Here is a 24,720-nt window from a genome sequence, read left to right as displayed (position 1 = left end):
GGTTTAAATGTGACCTTCTCAGTATTTTACTTAAAATAATAAGGGAAAATATTGATCCTGATGATGATGATAGGCAGCAGCTCTAAAAGCATGGCTGTCATTAAAGTTCTTTATTTTCAAATCCTGACTCCATTCTCATGACAACTTTATATTCATAAAATGCATAGAAAAACAACAGCTTACTGAGAACAACTGTGTAATTTTATCACAAACATCAGACACCCCAGAAATGCTCCTGCATAAAATCCAGTTTGCCTGTTTAGAGATCTATTGGCTGAACAGAAAAATTCAACAGCCTCATCAATTTTAAATAAGGTAGTGATTCGTGCATTGCTTCAAGTGTCATGTGCAAGTTACCTCCCTGCTTAAAGATTATTACACTATCATTATACATCACTTGGCTCTTTCTTGACAAGACTGTTACTCTTTTCTTCCTCATTAATTTCATAAATGAGCTGAACAAAGCAGGTGTCTTTGAGATTGTTGCCAAAGCTGAGACATGGCATGCCCAGCTCAGGGTCAGTGTGGGGATCAACAGGAATTGGATCACACCTGGTTTCCTACATTCTGCCATTAACGAAATTCAGGTGTCCAAAGCTGAAATTTGTGGTGGGTCAGTGCAAGAGCGCGCAGCATTTCAGGACAGCTTTTTGTCCAAGACCATTTTCTGAAGGTCTTTTAGGCAAGAAAGCAAAGGTTACAAGGGATGGATGATGCCTTCATCCTTTTACAAAAAAGGGACCACCAGGCCATGACAATGTCTGCAGTGTGTCAAACACATCTTTACCTGCAGCTGAACTGAGTGAAGAAGTTGCCCCAGGCTAGGTGAAACATTTTGAAAAGGCAAATTTTCATAATCTGGACCATTTTGGCAAAACAGTGGGAAAAGTGGTGAACTGTGTCAGCAGACCTGAAGGGGCAGGAACAAAGGCTGGTGAGAGACTTGATGAGTGGCTTGTGATGAGTGACTTGGAAGAAAGCAACCTCAGAGATCATTGACAATGGCATGTCTGTCTGCTGTGCAATTTATCCTCCTGCCACCACTGCTAAAGGACTGCTTATTCTCATCATCATCTGCATGCCTCAACTGGATCATCGAACTTGTCCCTCTCCAGCCAGGGTCAGGAACATTTTGGCTCAGGTGCTGCACAAAACACAATGAGATGTGCATGGAGCAGCATTTGCTGCACCGTGTATTTCCCATGTGTGTTCAGACAAGAACATGCACAAGCAGAGGCTCTCTGCCCACTAGAAGTACTATACTTAAATACAGAGAACAACAGTGCCTGAGAGGTAGGATAAACCAGCCTATTAAATCCTGAGGCCAGCTGCTGAAATTAGGACAAAAGGAAACGGCCTCAAGTTGCACCAGGGAAGGAAAGATTTCTTCATTGAAAGGGCCGTCAAGCATTGGAACAGGCTGCTCAGGGATGTGGTTGAGTTACCATCTCTAGAGATATTTAAAAGACATGTAGATGTGGCACTTAGGGATGTGGTTTAGTGGTGGACTTGGCAGTGTTGAGCTAGTGGTTGGACTCAAAGATCTTAGAGGTCTCTTTCAACCTAAAGATTCCTTGATTTTATGAAATTCCCACTTCTACTATGGTGACAATTGTCATTCTAATATAGAGCCTATCATCAGAGTTCTGACCATTGATTTCATTTCAAGAGTTCATATTTCATGTTTAAACTTCAGTTTTATTCTGGTCAGTTTTGTTCACTTTATATGGGCCAAGTTAATGTTCAAGCCCTGAAAAGCAGTCTTCAGGGTGGATTTACTGTAGGGAGGGTCTCTGCATGTTTTTCAGTTGCTTAAATTTGTCTCAAGTGACTAACCATGTTAAAAATCGTTGGTTCAATTTAAAATTCACCAAAATCTGTTGACTGACTTTTGATTGTATTAGGTTCAAAGAAAGAAAGAGAAAAGAAAGTGTGATATTTCTATCAGTAGTCACATCTAGCATGACTTCCCTGACATCAGTTACGAGACTCTAATGGCTGCAAGAGGGATATATTTAAGATAGGGATGAGCACTACAGAAAATCCTGCTTTAAAGGTCTTGCAGGGACAGGTTATATTCTCCAGGTACCAATCAAAAATTGTAACAAAATTACTAGAAATATTTTTGCTTCTCACTCCTTTTCAAGACTCTAATGGCTGCAAGAGGGATATATTTAAGATAGGGATGAGCACTACAGAAAATCCTGCTTTAGAGGTCTTGCAGGGACAGGTTATATTCTCCAGGCACCAATCAAAAGCTTAAAAAATTGTAACAAAATTACTAGAAATATGTTGTTTTGCTTCTTGCTCGTTTTCAGGAGGAAAACACCTGAAATTATTCTGTAAATTAATGTCCTGGAATTTCCCAGGTTAAAACTTGAATGCTAATCAGATAATTCAACACGGAATTTGTACAGTCAACAATTGGCTACAGCTTCAAACTAGGATTCGAAGGTTAAACTTATTTTCACCATTATCATTAGAAAAATAACAATCACAGATCTAATTCCTTTAACCATATTAAACCAGTCCCCTTGGCCTATTAATCTTACCTCACTGCAATTTTATGTACAATTTAAAAAATGGAGCTAAAATTGTGATTCCCATACAAAATAAAGTCACCTTGTGTTGTGCAAACATCTTGCCTATTCTATTACCAACCCTCTCTGCAACTTTCTACAGTGTATTTAATCTTTAATCTACAATGATCCACTTGAATTATACGTAAGCACTATCCATGCCTAGCAGTGAACATTCCCAGGAGGAAGGTCCCTCAATGACCTGACCTCCTGCTTAAAAACGGCAAAAATTATATTCAATGAGATATGAGTAATAAGTTTGGGTAAGCAAAACCTTGTCTCCCCCCTTATTTTATACAATGCACTTTTCTGCAAGTCATTCAGAACTTTGTCCAACATGTTGTGTAACCCCTGTTTTATCCTATTTGCCTCAGCTCCATCTTTTACCCACTCCAGTTGATACTAGTTCATAACTCTTACCTATTTTTGATAAGACTTGCTACTGGCTGAGGCTGAAGTTATCACCCTACAATATATTGAAGCCACACGTTGAGGAAGGCCAAGAAGATGAGACATAGTTCATGTAATCACTATTATCAGCTGTCTAAATCAGGAAACAGCACAACCATCCCCTCTTCCTCAAAGACCCATATTTCAATCTAGTCAATAAAGTCCATCATTACCATGATCAGACAGGAAAACACATGATCTATAAATTTCAGTGTACTCTTTCCTATTCTGAATGAGCTCTACTTGATGGGAAACTTTTTGCAGTGTTTCTTTACAAAAATGTAATTAAACACTGTTCTCTGTGGAAATTCTGATACAGGTAAGTGTGTCCTCCTCATTAACTACCTACTTTAGAAAGCATTCTGCTTGGAAAGGGAGAAAGTTTCATTCAGGGTGGACTAGAGGCTCACAAGATTTTGCCATAAGGAGGACAGGAGAAGCTATGTTCTGCAACTGAAAACCAAAACCACAACTAGATTCATCTGTTAATCATTACACGGGAAAGATAACACATTCACTTATTTCACTTCTTGTCCTTCTGAAGAAAAATCTTATATATGAACATGGTGATTTAATTCAATAATTGCAAATGTCTGTCAAAGTCTTTGCTGAACTCTGTGGTGCAGGAATTTATAACACAGCATCTATCTGTCTGTTTACATAAATATTACAGTAATATGTTCCACTCTGCAGTGCTACCAATAGTATCTTAAAAAGTTCATAGCCTACAGTTTTCTTCTCAGCTTTTCTGATCAAACTTTTTCCTCCAACTCTCCTGGAGATTCTAGAGTGAAACACAACACATCCTGCTTGTTCATATAAAGTCTACTCGCTTAGTCAAATTTATTACAATAAAAACAGCTTCAGAATTTTCAGTTTACCCTAATCCTATGCACTACTTTTATTGCAACATTCTAAGCTTTGTGTATACCACGTGAACACTGCAACAACAGGGGGCCCAACCTGCAACCCTGCTTTCAGCAGGAGGCAGAGATTCCAGGAAAAGCTGAAAGTGGCTCAACATGTTCCCTCCCCCTCAGGTCACTGAAATGAAAATCAACATAAAGCAAACCACAGCTGGGATGTGAATGTTCGCTGCTGAAAGTACATTAAACTCAAAGCATTTGGCTTAGTCAGTGGCTGGGGTTTTGTCCTTTTTTTTTTTCCCTTTGTGCACTGACATTTGACCCTTTTTATAATATGCACCTTGCACCGCTGAAACCCAGTTAGTTATTAATTAAGCTCAGGTACCAATGGCTGACTCGTACATATCAGCATTTTAACTGCCTGGCGCTGCCCGTGCGGGAGAAGTGGGGGCTGGAAGTCAATCGTCTCTCCTGTGAAATTCTGTCATATCGGCAGAAAGGAGCTGCAAAGTGCAGCAATTTGTACCTGACCTCTGATCTAAGAAGTTTGTACAGACCTTTGAACGCTGGGTTGGAGAATTGAGAAACAAGGTTTACAAGTACAAGGAAGAGATTTTCAGCACTCGTTACCTGTGCCCAGTGTTAATATTATAAATTTTAAAAAAATGTTTAACCAAGGCAGGAAATCTCTCAGAGGGCAACTCTCCTGTGCTGGGTTAATTCAAGACAATTTAATTCTACTGAAATTGCAGTTCACTTGGAAATATCTATGGTTTTGAAATGAAATTTCTGTTCACTCCATTAAAGGACTGGGGTTTGAGACACTTATAATTTGAAATTCACCTTTTGTTGACCTTAAGTGAGATTATTTCTCCTTTAATTAGAAGCTGAAGAAAGAAGACAAGGATCATTTGATTCAATATAATTTTTTTCAGCAAAGACTGGAGGTGAAATGCAGAATTGAATGGAAATCATTAAAAAGAGTAGCAAAATGGTGACTCCTTTGTTAACTTTATTTTTATGCAACATATTCTCTAAACTTGATTATACAGTGCAAAGCTATATGAGAAACTCATGGAAAAAGAATCAAACCAAGAGCATAACAACAAGTTCTTGACAGACAGTCATGTGGCCTTGTCTTGACAAACATAAAGGACATGTTTCGGTGTTCTGTTGGATTAATGTGTCAATTAGAAACCTCTCTCAACTCTTACACACATGGGCAAGGTCTTTGGTGCAACACCATCAGCTAACACCACTGCAGACTGCATTGGGTGTGAAGGCCCTCAGAGATCAGCTGTGATAACACGACTGAAAAAGATGTCCTGTCTGCAACCCAGTCTGCCAGGCCATGCAGCACTGCAGTAACATTTGCCATGGCATCCCTCAAATGTTCTGAGCACAGGCTGTCATCCATGGCAAGCTGGGATGTGCAAAGGGAGAGGGGGTTCTTTACAGATACATTTTGAATCATGGTTTCAATCCCACCTAGCTCAGGACAGGACACCATTATATACAGCTGCTGCATCTGGTCCACATGTAAATTGACATTTTTGTCATTGGTTTTAATTACTTTCAACAGCCACATTTATTTTTTTCCTGGTTTAAGTTCAAACTTCGCTACTGTTATCAGCACTGACCCCAATAAAACAATAAATTAATAATTAAATAAATAAGGGTGAACAGATTAACATCATATGTCCAAAGTCACATACAAGTCTTACATATTTCACATACTGCTTAAGCAGAATATGAATATCAAACTGACTGTCTTTAATACTCTCAATTTTTCAGTGTGCAGATGGAGCTATATAGATTCATTTGTATTAATAATACTTGCATGTATACCCTGTTTACTTAAATCATCCTAGTCACCTTCAATCTACAAACCCGAAATTCTGCACTAAAAATCAATAACCCACTTTTAAAGTTTGATTTTTTTGTGTCAATTTCTTGAAAAAGCAGAACAAACTACCAGGCAGCACAAACAATGGCAGACAGACTGATTGAAAACACCATGTCAAGCAGTTGCAATTGGCTACCTTTTGCTTCGTTAATTAAAGATAGCAGACAAGATATCTCGGAAACATGATTTTGTTTTCTTCTGTCTAAAATATCGGTGGTTTAGTGTTCATTGTTCTGACATTTGTTAGGTATTTGCTATGCAAATTCTTTTAGATATTCACATGTTGATCTCACAGCTCAATCTTACAGGCAGTTGCTTAATTCTCAAACAACCCCTTAGGACCCTCTAAAGGAAGGCAAACCCCTGAACCCATACCTTGATGATGACATACTTTTGGTCTCAGCTCCCTGGTAAATGAAAACCAGATAAAAAGCCCTACAGAGCAAACAAGATTTCCCTTACCTCTCCGCTCCTGCGACCGAAGTGCAACAGGTTAAGGGGACTCGCGCCTTTGCCCGAGCAACCTTTCTTCCTAATGGCCAGAGCTGTGCAACCTGGTTATAGAGTTTATGCATCTCTTTATTGGCCAGCGAGCGTTAGCCATTTAAATTCCTTGGGAGTCATTTGTTAAGGGCTCTTAGGCTGAGGCTAAGTGGGTGGGACGGGAGGGAGAGGGGATGGTAGTGCTGCCAGACGCAGCGAGCTCTCCAAAGTGGTTTGAAGATTAATAGAAAACTCTGCAACGAATGGATCTTTGAAGGGAGGGCTAGGTCCAACCTTCAGGGAAGCATAGGAAAGAGAAACTGCAACATTTTCACAGGTAAAAAGAATTTAAAGAGAAAGATTTCATTCAAAATTCAAAACTTGGAAAAAAAGGAGTGAAACATGTACAAACAACTCCTTCCTAGCACAAGGCGTTGTGCAAATAACTTGGGTTACTCACGACAGATAAGATAAGAAAAGGGCATATTTTGCTTGACTGCATGAGGCTTTTTCAGTGAAGTATTTCTTCTTCTTTATGTGTGTCTGGCAAAATTATTTCAGGCTGCGCTGAATCAATTTACCTTTGGTTGTAGGAAACACAAAGGGTCTGCAGCTCCTGGAGTGGGAAGCAGATTTACTGAACATGTCGGCGGTGGGACGGTAGGAATAACTCAGCCTATGCCGTGTACCCGACATGCACTGTGTCAGCAGTAAACACGGAAACTCCAGCGTGTTTGCTCAAAAGGAAAAAAAGCACCTGGTGCAGAAGTAAAAGCACAGGGGTGGTAAAACATGATTCATGACAGTAGAAATGGTCTGTACATAACAACGGAGCATTAGGCCCTGGGAGCACTTAGGCAAAGCAAACAACACACCTTCTCGAGCAGCCAAGAGGAGGAACTGCTCCGAAACACTCTCTGGATGATAGATTTGCCCAGTTGGCAAGCAGTGTGCACAACCAGGAGGTGGGAGAAGAGGGAGCAGGGCATGCCTTGGGAGATGGCTAATTTCTGGGAGAGGAGACAGCCTGAAGAAGGCGAAAAGCAAACAGCATGTTGCAGTAGCAAAACACCTACAGTTTTCAGTCCTTTCCCAGGTGTTTTTTACAGGCATAACCATTCCTTTCTTCTTTCTCTCATTTTTTACTGTTTTTTCCCACACCAAAAAGAAAGCTTGATCCAAACCTCCATCCAAAGCACACAAGCAACAACCTCAGGGCATCCACATGTGCAAGGAAAGGTGTCTTAAGCTGTCAGTGACAAACCATAAATACAAGTATATTCTTCAAAGTCAGTTTGTTCGAGATGGTCCCACACAACAATTTATTCTTGTCCTCTGAGTCCTTTAGTCTGGGCACATAAAACTTAAGAAATAACCATATATTGCCAAGTCAGAGGCTGGTCAATAGGGAAGAGGGGTAGGGGAATCAGTGGGTGTAGAGATAAGCACTCTAATATTAGAAGGCTCCAAGTTAGAGAGAAAAATGTGGAGGATGGCAAAGACTGGCAAAAGAAGCATCTTTGTGGTGGTTTCTGAAAGCAAACAGGAAGGAGACTTGTTCTACTTACACTGCAAACCAATGGGTGATTACAATCACTCTGTTCTGGATTTTTATTCTTGTTTATCCACTGTACTGGGCTGTGGTGTGTTAGACACTGTACAAACACACCTGGAGCCTGGATCCTGGTCCCAGGGTGCTGGCAGCCCAAGTCTACCGTGCAAGTCTTTCATCTTCAGAATTCATCCCCGTAAATGTTAAGCTGTAAGAGCTGTGGAAAAGCAGGTACTGCCCTGCAGGTAGGGAAACTGCAGCATGGAAACTTAAATGGTTTACCCAAGACTATGGAAAAATCAGTATGAAAACTGGAGAAAAAAATCTAGGAGATTCTGCCAAAATAAGATCCATGCCTTGATCCCACTGAACTCTATAAGAAAGTGAATATTAAAAAATTGGCAGTTACAAATTTGCGAAACTCCATAAAATTAATTTATTTTAAAAATTCAGTATCTTTCTCTTATTTCATATTTTTCTCTTGGAAAACAAACCAAACTTACAGCTGAAAATATTGTAAAGTGAATCCTGTCAGCTACAACTGTGTGTGTACTTGAATGTCCAGAGAAGACTACTCTGGTGTAAGTGAAAAAGCACTGATGCTAGTGAGCTGATGGGCTCATTTTCAGAAGGCTGTTCAAATGCTGTGTCAATTAGGATCATGTAGGGAGGCCTCTCGAACCCATGGCTTTCATTTCATTTCACTTTTAGCTGCATTCTGTTGTTACTTTCCAAGTTATTTTCCCATTATTGTTTAAAGCAAGAATCATCAACAGATCATCTGCTGCAGGCTATTCTGAGGTGTCACCATTCCCAGTGGCAGAATTAAAAAATATATTAGTTATTCCTGGAGGCTGTGCTTTTATAAGAAACTTCAGAAGTTAAGGCAGAATCCTGCAGTGTGTGTCCCAGCTTTCCCTGACATTAGACACCTGGTTTCCTTTGACTTCAAAACCACTGTGTTCATAATGATTGCACAACTCTTTATACACCTCTTTATGATGGCATGTAAGAGTGGAAGGTGTTAAGGGCAAAGCCATGCAAGCAGCAGGGAGAACAGATTGTGTGTACACATGTTCCTCTCTTCATACAGCGTCCATTGCTCTGGGCTAAAAATATAAGCACTTCTTTCCTAATGTACAGCTGACTACAATGAATAAAGGCCACCCACTGTTACAATAATAACATATATATTTAGTTGTCTTGTCATTTTAATTATTGACAGTGAACCAGGGGCTAAATCCTAAGAGATGTGAAAGGGAACAGTCCAGACCAGTCCATGCCCACGTTTCACTTAAACCTTCCATTGCCTTTTATTCTTTCCTGTAGTGGGATTGCAGGTGAAAGATTTTTCCTAAATAATTATTCTCCTGAACACAGTGATAGAAAAAGCTAGAAATGTAAAGAAAAAAAGTGATATTCACTGGAATATGGTCATGCCTGTGAACGGGGATCTTCTCCCTGATGCAGAAAAGACTTCCAATGAGTTGGTGTGCTTCCCCTCAGCTGTCTCTCTTCTACAAGTAGACACATCCACTGGCCTGCACAGATGGAGTGCACCAGGCTCCTCCTCAGTGTGATGGCAAGCTCTAATGAAGCATTGGATCTGCTTCCAAGATTTTTTAAAAAACCAAACCCAAGTGTTTTGGGTGATCCAGAGGCTGAGCACAGGCTCATCATTTTATTGGCAGGATGTCATTGTCCAGATAAGAGTGACTATTTTTGATGATTATGGTAGTAAATAGGTTTTCAGGAGATATTTCATTATGGAAATTCAGAATTATGTACCAGTGCAGACATGTGAGCAAGTGAAATGACAAGAAGAGTAAGGAGTGAGCAATAGGTTGGCCTTTATGATTTTATTTACTCTTCAAAAACTATTGAGAGACTGCAGTAGAAAGAGAAGGGAATGTACCAAGTAACATATTTCACTGAAAGGACACATGAATCTAAGAGTGACCAGCAAGGTGTCTCTAATCTCAATCTCAGAAAGTCTTGAGCAGTATATTCACACATAAACCCAGTATCAGTCACAATACAGCCACAAAAATTGGGATCTCATAATGTTAGAAACAGCATTTTTTTTTCCTTTTCTATAATTTCCTTCTCTTTTTAACAAAGCCACTCTGTAGTTGGTGGAACAGGTTCCCACATGTTTATAGAACAATTTTACTGCCTATTTGAATGTTTCAAGGGACAACACCACTTTATTTAAATTAATAACATGTTGTTTTACACGTGTTCTTATACAATGTGAGTTAATACAGCAGATCTTGTCATTTCCTGACTTCACTAAGCTACTGAAGACCAAAACCTGGGGAGATCCTTCAGACAAGATAAAGTCTGGCACAGGCACAGCTTTCCAAGTTCTCGCACACCCAGTTCTATGCATAACCTATGTCAGTGTTTGATCTTTACCTTGCCACATCACAGAGAGTTACCCTTCTAAGGATGGACTCCCCTCTGCTCTGCCAGCCAGCCACAGGCCTTATCCCACCATGGAGATGACAAAGTCACAGACCTGAAGGTGGAGTACCAACGGGGGAAATCTGGCCAAGGACACCTTGGGCTTTCCCACTTTGTTTTTTAGTCTTAGGCTTTTCTAGTTCATGGGCAGTGGGATTTGCTCTGATAACCTTTATGGTCACTAGGCAAAGGTTTTGTTATATTTTTAGTAAAAATCTATTTTATTGTCATTCTGCAATGAAAGCACAGAGGATCACTGTAACAGTCAGGCTCAGTTTCCCCATGTAGAATTTTGTGCTTTCATTTAAACTTGAAAGCAGGCTTTAGGTTCCAAAATGTAACACAGATACTGAATAAACCCATGGAGTGCAATAGCTTTTTAATTACACACAGAAGGGAACCAGCAAAACACAAAGGTGGTTTTTTTGTTTTTATATAGCCATAGCCATTACATTTCTGTGGCATGTTTGCTTTCCATTAAAACAAATACAGGGTGGGTTCTGGATAGACATATCTACAAGGGAGGTTAATACAATAATTGCCTTTCAGTCCTAGGGTAAATAAAACACTCCATAGGAAAAAGGTTTTGCCCTTGCTATCCTGATGTGGCTGCACCAGACCACTCTTTCACACCACAGCTTCACCAACATGTTAAACTGGTGCTGTCTCCACAGGGTCCCACTCCATCCTTACTGCAGCCTCTGCATGTGCTGCCACAAGCGTTTGTGCAGCTGCACCATGCACCCACCCACACCACCTGAGCACCTGTGCTGGCAGAGGGGTAAAAGAGGGTGGGACCTGTCCCTCTGCCAGCATTGCTGGCTTAATGCATTTATCAAGTCACCAGCATTGAGCAAATTCATGGGAAAACAGGGGAAGGGGTTATTTTAAAACCTGCTGAATCAAGTTTCACAGTGTAGCTCCTCCTCTGAAGAGGCCAATGAGATTCCACAGGGGGGGAAAAGACAGCCTTTCTCTAACACCAAGGATCTCACTGAATCATCCAGGGAGACCAGAGGGAATAGCAAATTGCAACTCTTTATAAGTCTGTATGCCTCTGGTGAATTTTAGCACTATAGCTGTTGAGGGGCTGAAGGTCCTGGAGGAATCAAGGAAGGAGGGGCAGCACAGTAGTGTGAGCTCAATAGGTCACAGAAAGGTACCCAATGGCCACCTGCTGTGGCTAGCAGGGATATCCAACCAGCACAAGCCAACCATGTACCAACCAATTTTGCTAATTAAAAGGTTACTGGCAAACAACATTCTTGCTGGTTCCTTGCAGGGCCTTTTTGCAAAGAAAACCACAGGGTTATGTGATACATCTTCACAAGAAGGAGAAAAAAAGACTTCCAAACATATATTTACTGGAGCTTTCAGAATCAGAGTATGAAAATGAGTGTGGTTAGCATACACAGTATCTTCTAGTAATTGCTCTTTTTTTTTATAGCTCACAGTAGAATATAAGAATATTAAGAGAAAAACTCTTCCTCCAGCCAGCAGACATCATCTTTGGTCAGGGCATAAGCTTTTCTGTTTTCATTCTTAATGTCTTATTGAAAATGAAACAATAAGCATCACATAGAAATTGTGTGTAAAAAAAAAGGTTATCGAACAAGGAAACTGATAGAGTTTTCTTTAGGAAGGCAAATTTATTTTTCTTCCTCCCCGTAACATGAAGGCAAAGTTTAGAGTACAGGAGACTGAATGATCTGCTGGGGAATTTAAAATATCCATTAACTCCAGCATCTCTAATATTGTATTTTCTTACATGTACACAACTTCCATTTCTCAGAAAACTGATTTACTATCAGGATTAGAAAAAGCAGATTTTGATGATGTCGGCAGAGTCCGAGCTCGCGTGCACAGCAAAGGCATCATTACCAGAGAAGCCTGTGTTAAGCAGGCTGTGATGGGACTTCCCAAGGAAGGAATTTGTGTGACTCAGTCACCCATCAGCGGTGGGTGCTGCCATGAGGTCGGAGTGGGGTCACACCTCTTGGCCCATGGCACGGCAGATTTTGTCTGTGTGGTCCAGCACAGATTTACCCACGCTGTCACATGCCTTACCTAACCTCAGCCCAGCACTCTGGCTCCTCCTCTGCCAGCCTCTGCAGTCTGTCTGCTCCTCCCCACTGCTGACCTTCCCTATGGGCAGGCAGGGCTGGGACTGCAAACCTGTCCCCAGCTGAGCTTTCTTCTCTGCAGCCACCACTGTACCAGAAATGAGCTGCAGGCGTGCTGTTCCTGAGCCACTCTTTTGGGGTGACTCGAGCTGTGGTGCCAGTCTGAGGTGTGCTTCTGCAGTGTAGGAAACAGGGTGGATTTGCCTGTTATTCCCACCAAACATCATCTACAGCACAGGCAAGTCCTAGAGCTACACCTATAGCCAGCCACATGCATGGCGCACAAACAGAAGTGTAACATAAGCAACTCTCGACACAAACTTTGCAACCTTGTGGTAAAAATGCTCACCTTAACGAAACGTGCTTAAATAGTAAAAGGGCACTTCCACCTCTGCAGCTGCACCTGGGCCAGGGCTCACTGCTGGTGTGGGACTCTCAGGCATCAGCCCCTGACTGCCAGAGGTGCCCAGGTCACCCTGTGGGGTAGAGCCAGTCTAACAAAACTTGAAAGTGCTCAAAGGCTGTGTTAATGGGCAGCTCTCAATAACCACAGTGAGGTGATTTTTTTACAGAACTACACTTCTGCTATAAAATGCTTCTGTCTCAAAGAAAACTCTCAGAGTGCTGGTGACATAACCTCAACAGATATTTGACAAGATAAATCAGGCAAAGTGTCTGTGATTTCAAGGACCATAATAGCTGAAGTATCTAGGAGTAAAAAGAATGGTCTGAATGGCAGTAATTATTAAATCCAATAGCCAAATTGATCTTTTCCTTTCTCAGTAAAGAAAATATCTCTACAATGACCTAGGATCTGCCACTCTTGAGGCATTGACAAACCAAAAGCAGGAGATATGTCTCATTCAGGAAGAATCTAAGTCCCACACTTCCTATCTCTAAGAGAAGGTTTGTATTTTCAAGAGGACATTTCCAAACTGGCAGTAACTAAACCCTTAAGTTCAAACTCGGAAGCTACATGAAACAAGGGAGATACTTTTACTTTGGTTGAAGGAGGGGCTGGAGCCACAAAATGAGTTGTTCTGAGCAGTATCTGCACTCTCAGCTCCGCTGTGTTTCTTTCTCAGATTTCATCTCTTCTGCAGGGTGGATGTAGACACTTGGACTGCCCAAGCTAGGCCCTGTGGTTGAGGCCACCTTGTTTTGATGGGGAAGGAGAAGGCTTCATCTAAAAGGTTGTCTGCTGTGCTGTCTTTGGGTTCAGGGAAGATACTCCATCATGTTTTATTTGTTAGCAGAGATATAACCCATGTGATCAACTGTTCTGCTGTGGGGCTGAAATAATGCTCACCACGCATCTGAGATATGAGCTGTTTGCAAGGATGAATCTGCAATTAAGCAGGAAATTGCAGCTTGTCTGTGTTAAATGAGTGACAAATGGCAGTCAGTATGCAGTGATATTCCCTTTCTTTGGAAAAAAAAAAATTAAAATCTTCTCAGGAACTTAAAAAGGTCAGTGACTTTGCCTTTCCTAAAAATAAGCCAGGTAAACTCACTCCTAAAGGAAGCACAGTTAATTGGTGGGAATATGTATAGGTCACATCTTCAAAGTAACCATTTTGCCAAACATCCAGAGAGGAGCTGCAACAGCCTGCATGCAAGCTAAAATGGTTGAAATGTGACCTTTGTAGGGCTGTGCGCTGTCTTCAGAGAACCAAAGGAGGTAGGCAGAGACTTATGCATGAGGACATTGTCCTTCCTGCTGCCTCACCCATGAGTATTCCACAAGATTAGGACAGAATGTCTGAATATGAATATGTAATATATTGCTATCTAGCACACTGGTTGATTGATGTGGCAACCACCAGGTTGTCATCTATCCAAATACTTAGATTTTCACATCACCTCTGAGGTCTGAATTTTCTATCTGTAGGAGAAAGTATTTGTTCTGTTTATATTGAGGGGCGTATATGAAGAGGTGGTTGAAATCTTGTTGGTGTATTAAGTTTCTTTGAATGAAGCCAATACACTCTTGGTGCCACATCATCATGCTTGACATGAACTATGTCACATCAGGATTTTAATTTGACTTCTCATGTGTTTCATGAACTGGTGGCATGTGCTTGGTGCCACATCATCATGCTTGACATGAACTATGTCACATCAGGACTTTAATTTGACTTCTCATATGTTTCATGGTATGAAACTGGTGGCATGTAAAAGAGAGTACATTCCAGAAAAAGCAAATAAAGCAATCAGGTGGTGAGGTTTGCCTTGTTCTAATCTCTGGCCTTTGAAAAGTGAAGGAAAATTATTTTCTGAAGATGTACCACAAGACCAATGAAGAGTAGTAAGCTTATTCTGAGGCTTTAAACAGTTTTTCTTTGGAAACTCAATTATTTTGGGAACAGTTATTGCTAGAAATGAAATCTAAGCAGATTAAAATTGCCTTGATGATGTCAACAAAAGAAAAGTAATTTCTTTATGCAGTTACTGAACTGTATCATTTCAGAGAGGAAAAAATGTAATATTTGTCTTTGTGTATTTACTCCAGAAAAGACCATTTTATACACGGGAAAATGTTACTTTTGGTCTGTTATTGGTCACCTTAGAAGATGAAACATAACACTAAAAGAGCACTTGGGGAGCACAGCATGGGGGTTGCTGTACATGCTGTGGCACTGGTGACCTGGAAGAACAGGAGCCTCCACAATGACTGCCTGTTTCTACCAGGGATTCTCAGTCATGCTCAGAGCACAGGCAGCTTCACAAAAGGATCAACTTTCCTATCTAAAGCATAAGATAGTCTCTTGCATTTAGTAGCTAAGGAGACAGATTTCTGAAACAAGATTTTCCATAACCACCTCCTCAATGGACACTGTGTTTTAGGGCATCTACTACTTCCCAAGAGACCAAAACAGGTCTCTCATGGTCCAGGCTCCCTTTGACACAACCTGGACCCCTTCTAAACACCATAGGAAATATAACCACAACCACAATACTGCCATTGGTTATGGTGAGAAACCTACAGGTCGTTCCTCAGCTGGCTGCCAGAAGGAGGTTCATGCCCTACTAAGCTGTCACACAGCTGGTACCTCCATCAATAGGGTGTGCCCAGCACCTGGCCATCCACTGCTTCAAGACCTCAGCCAGGGACTTTGGAGGTCGCAGAGAAGCAGCAGGACAGACCTCGTGCTTTCAGATGCTCTTTTACTGAAACTATCAGCGAAACCTAAATCATTACAACCCCTAACAATGACTGGAACTGATTAAAGGGCATTTTACAAAAGGTTCCTCCCTGGGTACACTGTGAACGTGTTTCGCCGAGAGCAGCCAGCTTCTCTCCTGCTTCAGCTGGCCAAAGGTTAGCACGTCAAAGCGAACAAAGTCCAGCCGTAGTTCATGGCTAAAAGGCTAAAGCCACTCTGGCTTATGGCAGGTGCTCTAGCAGTAAAGCTGCTGTGACACTGAAAACACACACATGGAAACTACTGTAAAATTTGGAAGAGGAGGGAGTGCATTCCGGCACAGAAGACAAACAACGTTTGCTGCTGTGACTGCGCAAACAGGCAATAATAGACTCATTGTCTTTGTCTGAGTTAATTTCCCTGTTTGCACATCCTAACACTTGCATGCTCTTCCTGGTTTTCCTGAATGTGTGGTGCCCCCATCCTGGTTTCTTAAAAATGGTCTCACACCCTGTCCCTGCAGGGCCTGCAAACTCATGACTTGCAGTCTTTCATCTCCACATTCCCACCTGTGGCTCTCTCACCACGTGCAGTCAAGCCGCTTGTGGGTGGGGAGAAGTCTCAGGCAGTTCATGCAGCCTTGGAAAAGCCAGGACTAACTCTGAGATTACATTTCTATGAAGCTGAGGGAGAAGCAGTCAGAGCTGAGCTTTTCCCCAGTGGTGTTTGGGGAAGCAGGGTTGTACAAGGTGCAGGTGCTGGCACCCATGGCCTCAGCAGCCACACAGCCTGCAGGACACGGTGCAGGGAGGGGCAAAGGGGACAGGCTGGGAGGATGGGAATTGCTGGGAACCTGGACTAAAGCTGGAATTGCTCTGTCATTCTACAGTGGTATTGTAGAAAAGCAGACTTAATAAGTTGTGTTAGTCATAGATCAGCCAGCTATAATGATTTTAAATCCTCCAGTCCCTGTCTGTCAAATACACACTGAGATAAGTAGGAACTAAGCATGCTCAAGAGCCTTTGAAGACTGTATGGGTGCCTAGAAACTGGGCTTGGGAGGTCTGACTTTAATTACTCATGTCTTAAAACAGCAACATATAAAAATCCAGTTCTGTCTTTCAAACACAAATTTAAATCACTCACATATTGCCCAGGTCACAGAAACTTTATCGAAAAAAGTACACAGTAACATTCTAACCTTGAGTAAAAATAAATTTTCTGAGACTATGCTGTACTTTATTTCATTAGGCATAATTTTTAAATTAACCTAGACTTAAAGAAACATATTCCAGAAGAGCTGACCTTATAATGAAACAAGGAAGAAACAACGAGGACAGGTAGAAATCTGAAGAGTAGAGGATATCTTCAGATAAGGGTGTATAAGGGAACAATCCCATTGCCTGTTGGTTTGGAAACCTCTGACAGCAAATATACTGCACGTTTCTGTGCCTTCATTTCAGCAAAGGGAAAACACAGTTTGTTTCTTATCCCATTGCAGGGCTTTGTTTCTGATGCCCTTACACTCAAAAGCGGCAAAAGCACCAAAACAACATACTGTTTAATATCAAACAATGCTCTTGTTTCTCATCAGAACAGGGAAGTCAATGCTTCCTCGGCTGCACAGCCAGAATGAACATAATTACACATTTAGACTGGGATTATCAAAGCGTGAAAGCAGGGCAAATTTTTGATAGCAGCAAAACCTGTTAGGACTTTCTCTAAGTGCCTGTCAAGCATGATGTTTTCTAAAACTCGTTGTCAGTTCTTAGCTCAGAAAAAGGAATCAACATCTGCAGATGTGGCATGGGGAAAAGGAATACGTTGCATTACTGCTGGTATTTCACAACTCAGATTCTCTGCCCTGCTTTGCAGCAATTCTTTCTCTTGGTTTGACCCATAAATTACATTCTGGACATGAAAGTTCAATAGAAACTTAATTCTTAAAAGGATATTTTTAGTTCTAATCATGTATGTTCTCCATCGAAATTGTGTTTTGCTTAAAAAAAATTCTCAACAGGTCATAACATAAGCACACTACCTGGACTTTAGCTTCCATATCTTGAGGAAGAGCTGCAGAAACTCCCTTCTGAACAAGGATCACTTTTACTCCTAGGAGGAGATTCCTGGTGAAGGAAGGACTTGCCCACTGCCCGTGCAGCACCTCCACTTGACCTGTGAGACAGCAGGGCATGGTACATGTGTCCTGTCCGTTCTCAGCCAATGAACCCCTCTGCTCTCTTTTAGGTCCTCTTTTAGAGAGAATCAGCCAATTCTTCCTGACCAAAGTCAAAATGTGGCTCCAGGGACAGACACAATGGGTCAGCTTGTGCCAGGAACGGCTGCCTGGGCTGAGGCAGCAGAATCTTCTGAGACGGTTGTTGCACCCCCAGGTGATCCTGTGTAACCCTATGCTCTGGTCAAATTATAATTATGCCTTAGAACTAGGAGGGTCACCACATGTACTAGAGAAGACATGGGTTACTTGTTATATGGATGAGCCAGCCTGCTCCAGAGAGGTTAGCAGGCCACCCCCAGCTTCTGATACAAATAATACATTCATATTAATTTAAATTAGTAAACTGTCTGCTACTACTTTTATTTTCCTTAAGCAACACAACATAGTTAGTAAATGTAAGTGAAAACTGCTGGTTACAAAAATTACTCTATACAAAAGCAATATCTAGCAGGCAAAATAAATTTGGAAGTCTGAGGTGCAAGTTGCACATATTTGGTGTCATACCTCCAAATGACTTTCTGTGATTCTACTGAAACCTGCCAGGAAAAACCTACCCTGAGGTCAGGTGAGGCAAAATTTATTTTCCTTTTGGTTTCTCAGAAGTGGAGTAATTGTATGAAATGTGGGCCTATAACTAAAAGGTTACTTCATTTATAAATGTGCAGAAACTTGCATCTAGCATTGGACCAGTTAGAGGATAATGCAAATGTTGCTATGTCTGCCCCCCTCTCATAGACATTTGCAGTGCAAATGGTTAAAAAAACCTCATACAAATGGAAATGGCATCTTCTCCTGGGAAGAGGCAGGCAAGCAGAGGAGAGAGAGGCACGTCATGGCACAGCCTGCTGCTGACAGCCTTAAATCACCAAAGAGGAATGAAATACTGTGCCATTACACCCAACTTGCACAGAAAGCATCCCACTGCTAGCAGGTGAATGGGAAAGTCGTATTTCACAACCAGATTTCAGCAAGGAGGTCATGCTTTGAAGATGAGAGGCTGTGCAAAAGAAACAGGCTATTTTTAAAAGTCAAGCCCAATGCTTGGAGAAAACCTTTTAAAAAGTAGCCGCCAGCACAGCTGTGTTTATGGGTCTATTCAAGCAGTGAGTTGGCTCATAGAACTTGAGTGCAAGCAATGATTTAACTTCATGACCCAAGCAAGAAACTGGAACACTCCAGAAACAATTTTAGCAAAGGTCCATTTAATGAGTCAGAGTGTCCTGTTATCTGATGGCATGCTTTTACATGGGGGGAGCTATTTTAATTGCTGTATAATAATCTGAGAAGCTGCAAAGGGTTGAATGCTTCCCCCTTCAGTACCTGCCCAGTCAACATCTATCATGGTTGTGCTCTGTGTCCTCCTCAGCAAGGCAAAACTGCTCTGTCTCCACTGGACCTATCTGGGCCAGGGTAGGGAGTCACCCTGCACATGCCCTCTGGACAGCTGGGACTGTGACCTGGGCTGCAGCTCTCCTGTCCTTTCCTGTGAACTTTCCTTGCTTTTATGGCTGGGGAAGGGGTCCCATCTTCCTGGTATTTGTGTCTGTTCTTTTTCACATGAGCAGCCAGGAGAATAAATAAGAAGTAGATCGTGTTCAGGAACCAGAAATAAATCCTATTTGAAAGCGGAAGAGATGATTCAGATGGGTACATTTGTTCTGGTGATGGTTTTCATAAAAAAACACCTCCTAGTCTCTTTACTCAGTCTCCCATTAATTTTCCAAAAAGCCCCCAGCAAAACCCAAATAGTTGACCCTTTTGATCTGTTCCTGACAGAGCTGACAGGAGACTTATAGACACTATGAGTTAACTATATGACTAAAAACTGCCAGTCCCAGATATTTTTATAAGCAAACAGGAAAATCTATTGCATGTAAGAAAACAACCGATGTAATATGCTAATCTGAGGTGTCAAAAAGCTGCTCTTAAATCTAAAAATATTTAATATTTGTTAAGTTGCTTAATTAAAAAAAATAGTGGGATTTTTTTTTTCTTTTTTTTTTTTTCTTTTTTTGGTCAGGCAAAAGTTAGACCTGCAATGGTCAAATGCCTGTCACTGAACTATGTGCAATCGTTTTTCTGTCAGGAATTCTAATTCATAATCTCTAACACCAAAACTTCACCTGCAGATGTAGGAATACTGAATATCAACTGTCTTCCAGAGTCAAAGTGATCAGAGGGATTAAAGAGGAGGAGCAGAGGGACTTGCTTGCACATCTGTTTGTTAGGTCCTTGCATATGCCCCTCTTACACAAACTCACAGATATTACTTGCTAACAGCCTGAAGGACACAAACCAGAGAGGTTTCCAGTGCCTGCTGTCTTGACACAGAAACTAATCTACAAGACAGAATAACCCTTTTTTAAATTGATTGCAGTTCACTCACAAAAACAACCCCAAAACATTAACATTAAGTAATTTACATAATTTCAACTCTGGAAAACCTGTGTTTAAACAAAACAGCAAAATCCCTGGAACTGGATTGGAGAAGCATGAGAAAAAAAAAAAGAAAACAACAAAAACCCAAACAACAAAACATGGATTCTATCTCCCACAGCCTGGCCTGTTAGCACAACTCTATTCCAAAAATTTACTTACTAAAAAATCTGTAAAAATCTGACCTCTTGAAAATAACCTTCCTGCCCCCGTCCCCCCTGCCCCCCTTTTTTTGTTTAATGTACCTTTATGGTATATTCAAGAACAAAACAATCAGGCCTCAAAGTTCAGCACCATTGTAAAATTAAGTGCCAGTTAATAACTTTCCAAGGAGAGCAATCATGGACTCTGGACACAAAGTCTAGTGAGGTCAGTGGAGTGTCCCACATACCCAGGGCAAATGGAGATCTGCACCATGAAGTTCTTTTATGTGGTGCTAGCACAGAGTTTCTTTACTTAATCAGGTAGAAGTTTAAGAAGACTGCTTATCACCATAAGGAAAGAGAGGGAAGGATTCATGAAAGCATGAGTTTACCAGTTTTGCTACTGTCCATCAGAAATCCTAAAATTTGACTAGGAATGATTATTATGCATGTTTTTGGAATAATTCCTTCTTGGCCTGTTTTTAACCTAGTTCTTTAGTTTTCCACAAAACAAAGCTCTAATTAGACTCCTGATGCAGTGAAATATCTAAGCAAGTGCAAACAGTATAAATTTCATCACATTAACAAAATTATGCTGTGTCTAAAACTACACATGTGCTGTTGGGGGTGGATCCTCCCTGCATCTCCCAGATTGTAGCCAGAAGTCTCAGTGAACTTCCTACCACCATGGTTAATGAACAGAAGAGTTTCACTGTCTATTCACACTGCCCTAAAGACACTCCCAAGTAATTCAACAATTCCTTTATTGAAACTTCCTTGTTTAAATGCAAATGAAGAGCAGAGCTGAGCCTACAGTGTTGAATAAACATAAATTGAAATGCCTTAACCGGATTTAATTTTCATGCCTTCCCTCTTTTCTTCTGTCAGGAAGATATGTCATCATGAAGTGTAAAAGAATCCTCTTTCTATTTACAGAAGGTTGCTCACCTTTCCATTTGCAATTTTTAAGATGAACTAAAAGGAAACACATTCTTCATTGAAACATGTCCTTTACACCTGTGCAGAAAGCAGCCACTTTGAAAAATGCTCAGTTGCAGACATGTACATTATTCCAGTTAGTGAGTCATAGCATTGTATCCAACATCAACACTAACTTCCCATTTACATCAAAATATTCTGCAGCACAAAATACAGTACTCCTCAAGTGAAAAACTTAGCATATAGAACAGTACTATATTCAACAGCTGTGCATGACTCTAGCTTTAATGTGGGCTATCTGTTATTATGGTGGTAGTACAGAATCACAGTAGTGGTTTTCACTCTGGCTGATCAGAAAGAAATTTTCTTCAGCCTCATTGGAGCAACTGCTCAACACAAAATGGATCAGGAGGGTGACTTTTGCTGGCTTTTGTTCAGGGTGAAACCCCATCGGGGCTTTGAGGAAGAGGACTGTAGCCTGTTGAGCCTGTCAAAATAGATTTGCACTGGATGTACTGACCATTCCCCTTATCTCTGGATTGTGGAAAGGAGGAGCCTGTTGGCTGTTGTCAGGAAGACAGGCTTGTTTAGGCCTTCAGCACTCTAGTCTTGGATTTCCAGCCAAATGACACCTTTCTGCTGTGGGGTGTGATGCACCTCTGAAACAGGCAGCTCTTCTGAAGTCCAGGCAGCTGCTCATCAGCCCATCGTACTGCTCCCCCACTCCCTTCTCCCACCATTCTACCTGCTTGTTTCTGTGGCATTGCTCCCTTCCATGGAATTTTTCTCAATGTTGTCCTGATATACCAGGTGTCCAGAGCCCTTTTCCTGCCTTTCATCCTTCTCTCAGCCAAGAGCAGCAGGGTTCCCCCATGCCCACCACCATATCAAGTCCTCTCCACAGAGATCTCCACGATCAGTGGTGCTCGTTTAAATAGATGTACTTGATAATTTCCCACTCTCCCCTATGATTTTGGTTTTGCAGGGACTGTGGTATGATAATGACAGCATTACTCAATTTCAAACAGTGTCACCTCTGATGAGAGAGTCCCACCTGACTGCTCACACAGACCTAAGCTTTGCACTTCTGTACTGATTGACAAGAAGTTGTAATAAAATGTTGAGTAGATGAAAATATAGGAATATACAGAATGGGGTCCATAGGCACATCCTACTAATTTTTTAGTAATACAGCCTGTTTTTGCTGGCAATCCATTCAGAGCTATCCTTGATGTTACATCCATATAATGATCCAGGCATGCTTTGCCCTTTCAGATTTACTCATGAGCACAGTCCCTTCAGCATGTAGGATGTAATTGCAATGTCGGTTCCCAGGATAAAGTTAACAGGTATAAACCTGCTACCAGATAGAGGAGGGTTTGCAGAATCAAGATTTTATCTATTATTCCCATTGATTAACACCAATGGACCAAGTAATCCTGCTAAATTCATCCTGAAGATGCCTATCCACAAATTTTCTATTGTCAAGTCCTTAGTTTCAGATTTATAAAGTTGTCTGCCCATACAGAGCTAACTACAGGTGTGGTTTGATCATTTCTGGGAACCACTCAAGGAAGAGCTTTGTGATAGAGTGGCTGTGACTTGGAGAAGCATGAACAAAAGTGCCATAAACGAGGGTGGCAAAAGCTGTTTCTGTGCATTACAGAATTTTTACATAGCAGTGTTCCTTTTAAAGCATCCCAAATTTTTCAGGTGAAAGTATTCTGTTCAGTAAAGCTTAGCATGATCCCAGCTAACAGTTTGTTTAAGGCTGTTGTGGGGACTGTTTCCAGTCACAGTAATAGAGATTTCCCAAAGGAAAGAAGATAACAGCAAGATGTGCAATTTTCTGGAGACCATTAAAAACTGCTATAGTACCACAGCATTTTGTCTGATAATATCCTTGCAGGATGTAGGAAAGACTGGAATAATGATTGTTTTCTGCAATTCTTCAAAAGGGATGAGAACTTGGTAGAGGCTGGCTCTTCGCTCAGAAACCAAAAAAAGATTTGGTTTGAACAATGTGTTTTTATTTTTAAGCCAAATACTCATTAGATGCAAGAGATACAATCTAATGACCTCTCAAAGTTGTTTTTTTTCAAAATACAAAGGTTCAATGGCACTATGGCACTTTTGCTCAGTGTCTTTTTGCTTTTCACCCTTATATCCTGGAGGTTGCAGGGAGTCAGAATACTGTGCTATGAGATGTAAGCCTTGGTTTAGTTCAGCCATTAAAAACATCTATGCAGAATTATTTGTTATTACTTCTGCCTTCTAATGTGCAAGCAAACGGTGTTTGATATTGACAGTTGTTTAATGCTGGAATTACAGGGAACCATTGAGGCCCAGCACCAGAGAGGGAAAGGAAGAACTGCCATTCATTTGGGTAGATATGCTTAATCATCAACTATGTACTGCACTCTGATCTGTGCAACATCTGACTTGTGAGGAAATAAAAGTTCTGAAAGTTATTACAGGAAGCAAAAATTGCATAAAGAAATATCACTGAAAGCACACATTGCAAAGAAGGAAAAACTAAATCAAGATCTAAGCACTCATTTCTCTTTGGCACCATTGGGAACCACATATACATGCATGCAGCACAAAATAATTTTTGTAATTGCAATAATTAAAGTTACTTCATTTTATGGAAATTGTATTTCACATTCAGCTGCAATTCATAGTTAACTTTGTGTTATTTTAGCAAAATTGAAAAGCTGGGGTTTTCATCAAGCATCACTAGTACTTCTGCTCAGCTAGAAATGTCAAAAGTAAGTTTGCTTGTATCTAATCACTGTCTTTTAATGTTTGCATTTTACCTGATAATTTCATTCACTGCAACAGAGAGAGGAATGTCAGCTTATTGTCTCAAAATATGCTTCTTCAATTGGTTCTGAAAAAATAAATAGCTTCCCTCAGAAAACTCAGTCCTATAAAAGAGAGTGTCCCCCGGTAAGATTTACACTTCTGCCTTAAGGAAATAAACTACTGGAATGCCAGCGTTTTAAATTGCTCCCAAAGTGACACAAAGAGGTTTTTCTGATTGTGTGGGTCATGTACGTGTAGACTTCTATAGAGAAGATTGTCCAACATTTAGGAAGTCAGTAGCTTTTCTTTATAGAAGGAATGAGTCTTCTGCCGGACTGCAGAGCTCTTGCTCTTCTGCCCCAAGCCCAAGCATCTGCCATGGCCATAATCAGCTGCCATGTGGCAGTCAGGGAGAAAAAAAGTAACTACAAAGTTCTCATTTGGGGTGGGCTCTTAAACAAAGAGGTTCAGCACAGCAAGACACAAGTTACCTATCTGATCCGGGTGATTTGTTGTCAACATCTTTGTAAGGGGGAATCTCACCAGTGGTGTGGTAGCTGCTACACAAACAAGTACAGTAAGCA

The 24,720-nt window shown here is 41.1% G+C and overlaps 1 protein-coding gene across 5 annotated transcripts in view; it reads right to left on the bottom strand.

Annotated features, from left to right (window-relative positions):
• The window catches only part of RBM47 (RNA binding motif protein 47), a 76,395-nt gene that overhangs the window by 15,335 nt on the left and 36,340 nt on the right, over positions 1–24,720 (bottom strand). For 2 of the 5 annotated variants that reach the window (XM_039699038.1, XM_039699039.1), the window contains exon 1: positions 6,264–6,391. The exons of the other annotated variants lie outside the window; for them this stretch is intronic. In XM_039699038.1, the coding sequence (XP_039554972.1) occupies positions 6,264–6,376 (113 nt within the window). In that variant the 5' untranslated portion in view covers positions 6,377–6,391. Of the gene's footprint in view, positions 1–6,263; positions 6,392–24,720 lie in introns of those variants that run through there. 5 annotated transcript variants of the gene reach the window in all.

The sequence above is a fragment of the Passer montanus genome, unplaced genomic scaffold (assembly GCF_014805655.1).
Source record: "Passer montanus isolate IOZ18808 unplaced genomic scaffold, ASM1480565v1 scaffold13, whole genome shotgun sequence".
Classification (NCBI taxonomy): domain Eukaryota; kingdom Metazoa; phylum Chordata; class Aves; order Passeriformes; family Passeridae; genus Passer; species Passer montanus.
This window is presented reverse-complemented; position numbering and strand designations above follow the sequence as displayed.